Here is a 3978-nt window from a genome sequence, read left to right as displayed (position 1 = left end):
ATTATAACTACAAACTATAAAGGGCAGCTGGATACTTCCCATTCCAATGAAATGATACACTCTGTGGTCACATTTCAACATATTCACTTTCTTCCCTAATCAACTAAGCTTACTATTTAATAACATCAATCAATTTAGACTTCTAGACACTCCCCCTCTCTTCCAGGAAAGGAGAAATTAAAATGACTATAATAATTTTTTTAGGAGTATTTTGCACACACATTCTATGTGCATGAAGTATCTCCACTAAGTCAATAATTTTTTTTTTTTTTTTACTTATTATTAAACGAATGGGGAAGAAGGGCACCACGCTCCAGGCTCTCCAAGTGGATGAGCTTAGCATGCTAGTAAAACAAACAATCTCAGAGAGATGACAAAAAATATCACAATCAAGAGGAGTCACCATTTCTTCTGTCATTTCCGCATATTCAGTTTTGTATTAAAGGACCTATGCTAATGTTCTTAACAACAGAACATGCGTAATAACTGTTTTGAAAGGACACAATAGTCAGAAACTTCAAATCCCCCAGCCTTATTCTAATTTTACATACCTAGAAATGCTTGATGAGAAGACCCTCTAATTAAAGTCCTAAGTCCACAATCCCTTTGCAGACCTACTGATAATAATGTCTGCATCTACTGATGTCCAATTGCTTGAGTTTTAAAATGTCATGTGGAGTAACTAATTGAGGTAAAACTTTATCCCATTGGTGCTACATGTGATCTCAATTACCTTGGCTCACTCTTGAATTCAAATGTTAGCTGTTTGAAGGCAATAAACTTAAGATGCACAATGTAGTCTTAGGAAAGTAGACACAAGCTGGACTTATCCAAAAAAGAAAATGTAAACACAAGCTGTACAGAGTTTGGCAGATTCTCATCATATAGGTCTGAATTACCAATATATTGGAAATGAATTGATATCAACTATATGCGTTTGCAATTTTGCATCTAAGACCATACATATACATATACATATACATACTTGACAACACCCAATAATCTCCTCCTTTTTTTTTTTTTTTTTTTTTAAATTTTTTTTAAAATTTTTTTTTTTATCATTTAATTCTAACTATTGGATACATCAATAGTTGGGGGTGGGGGATTTGAACCATGGATGTCTCCATTGGAAACACTAGGAGGTGCCAACCAGTTGAGCTATAAGGCTCTTGATGGCATATTCTCTATTAAACCATAACACAGCGAGGCATTAATAAGTGCCACAAGTGTTCTGTTCAAAATTTATTCATCCAAATCCACACGTTCACAAATCCTTGAATAGGATTTCAAATTCTACAAATTTGTATTTGCAACTAACATAACTTGCCTCTCTCAAACTTCATAAGACAAGACCTAAGTGCAAAACAGGAAAAATCACTTCAAACCAGTTCCAAGATAGAATCTAATTATCTAAAGTCTAAACTAATAGATGTGAAAACAGATGCTTCAGGCTGAGAGAGTGTAAGGTCTGCCACATTTACCACCAATGTATATAAACCGCCTATTTTTTGATCATTAAACAACATACATCAAAAACAATTCAGCCTAAGCCCATTTACACATGTTGGCTAGTCCTGAAGACTTCTATAGAGAGTAAACATATTTCAAAGTAACATGGTCAAATCCCTATGTACAGAAGCATTTGCTCAGATTGTTCTATGTTTTCAAGGTTGATTAACATAATAAATCTAAGACTTAAATACACCATGTTTAGCGCATCCATTTTAGCCCCTTAAATTTAAAGTGATTGCTTTTAGTCCCTTAGATTACATGGTTAAACAAAAAAGGGATACACCACTCCATAGGGACTAAAAAAGATCACTTGAAGTTTGTTAGGAACTAAAATCAATCATTTTAAAGCGTTTTAGGGACTAGAAGGATCATTTTAAACTTCAAGGACTAAAATCGCTCATGGACTCAAGTTTAGAGACCAACAGTGTATTTTGGACAAAATATAAATTAACCATCTTGCCAGCAATATACTACCATTATTCATATAACTTGAATTTTTTATGACAGCCTAGACTACAACTTCCCATCTAAACTTGAACCCAACTTACTCAATTTTCACCACCCAATTGAAACAAAGTAGAAAATTCAAAGAATTCCAATTCATTTTCCCCTCCTAAGCTTTATTGACAACTACACCAGCAGCATACTTTCTTCATTTCTTCTTATTGCACATTCTTCAATCTTCATCTCAATTCCCATATGCATATATTTAATTTGAATAATCACTTCCGATTCCAAGTATGCTCTCTTATCTTTTTCTTGAATTATTATTGACAAGATTAAATACGCACCCATTGAGTTTTTAGTTTGAACCCATGAAGTCACCCTCCATAGTTGATTGGCAAGTCTCCTCTCTAATTTTTTGACAATTAAATAGTTACAACAAAGGGAAAACGGCAAACCCCGGTTATCCTCCTCGTAAAAGAGAACAAGCAAAATGGCATTGAACTACAAGTCCCTTGGCAAAGTCTATTCTCTAATCTAACAACATCACTTATAATCAAAATTCAATACAAAAATGACAATGCATCAAAATACAAATGCCATTCTGATTTTGACATGCATAGTAAATTACCAAAATCAAACCAAAAAAAAAAAAAGAAACTGAGAAATTACGGTACCTCCCAGAATTCAGAAAACAAAGGACTTCAAGTACTCGGGTCTCTTTTAGCTCTCTCCTGAAACTTCTTAAACCACCGACAAAATATACCCACTAGTCATCACGCACCACCGAATGATAAGACCTTACAACTCCCATCCACACCACAAAACGACTGCATGAAGTTAAACAATTCTCCCCGACCTTCATCGCCAACCGCTCCACCTTCTTCTCCGCCGCCACGCCAGCGACGCGCAGCGTCGCCAAGTCCTCCACCGACACCCCAATCTTCGCCGACAGCGGCGCCGCATCCGCCGCCGTCAGCTGCAGCTGCCCATCTCCGGTAGGTTCCGGCCACGCCAACGACAGCACCGCGGAGGGGGAGCCAGGGTGACCGCGCCGCAGAACTGGAAGGCGGAGCCGGGGGCCTGGATGTAGACGGCGAGGCCTTGTCCGGCGGGAGGGTGAAGGAGTTGAGGAGGAATATGCAGAGCTCGCGGACTTGGTCGTAGGCTTCGCCGACGAAGGTGTTCATGTCGAGGACCCAGTGGAAGGTGTCGATTTGGAGAAGCTGGAGATGTCCATTGGAAACTGCGGTTTGGGAACACAACGCCGAACATTTTTGGACGATGAAGAAGGAGAGAACTCGATCGATCATAGAGGATGCAAATGAAATATGCAAAAGTGTCAGCTCAGATGACAAGGTTTTGTAGAAGAGAGGAGATGCGGCACAGTTCGGATTTCCGAAGGATCCAGTAGTATCTAGAACACTGGGGATTTAGAACTCAAGAATAATATAAGTACTAGCACTTTCTGTCTGTCTAATTCTTTTTCCTTCTTTTTGGGAAAAAAATGCTAAACGTGGTTGAATTTATAAAATTATATTATTTGAAATAATACCAATTTAAATAAACTATTTTTTAAAAAATTAATATTAGGTAAGAATAAACTTACAAGTTTGATCCAGTGTCATTTTAGTTTTACTAATATTAAAAGTTGTAATTTTAGTTCAATAACTTTGATGACTTGGTTACATGGTTTTAAAATCGGAACAATCAAATAACCAAAATTAGGTTTGATTCTCAATTTTTATTCATTTTTAATCGATTTCTTTTAGGTCTGATTCTTAGTTTTTATTGATTTTTAATCGAATTTTCTTGGTTTTTTTGGTCTTTATCAAACTGATTTAGGGTCCAATCTGATAAACTTTTTAAAATACCACTCAATCACTTTAGTCCCTCCAGCCATTGTCCTTAAAAGTTTATTAGTTTATTTTTTTAAAATAAAAAGTTTTAAACTTTGTGGAGTAAAATGACAATTGCTCAGAGTTAATGAACTATAATTGCAAATTTTTAATTTAGTGATCT

At 36.3% G+C, this 3978-nt stretch overlaps 1 protein-coding gene across 1 annotated transcript; it reads right to left on the bottom strand.

Annotated features, from left to right (window-relative positions):
* Positions 1-2346: 2346 nt before the first annotated feature.
* Positions 2347-3431, bottom strand: LOC112029676 (protein OPI10 homolog). The gene is given in 6 exon segments (XM_024062359.2): positions 2347-2803; positions 2806-2994; positions 2997-3059; positions 3062-3178; positions 3181-3204; positions 3207-3431. Coding segments are annotated over 6 exon segments (561 nt in total). The 5' UTR covers positions 3232-3431; the 3' UTR covers positions 2347-2660.
* Positions 3432-3978: the final 547 nt, after the last annotated feature.

Source organism: Quercus suber, unplaced genomic scaffold, assembly GCF_002906115.3.
Source record: "Quercus suber isolate HL8 unplaced genomic scaffold, Cork oak 2.0 scaffold_71, whole genome shotgun sequence".
In the NCBI taxonomy this organism is placed as follows: Eukaryota; Viridiplantae; Streptophyta; class Magnoliopsida; order Fagales; family Fagaceae; genus Quercus; species Quercus suber.
This window is presented reverse-complemented; position numbering and strand designations above follow the sequence as displayed.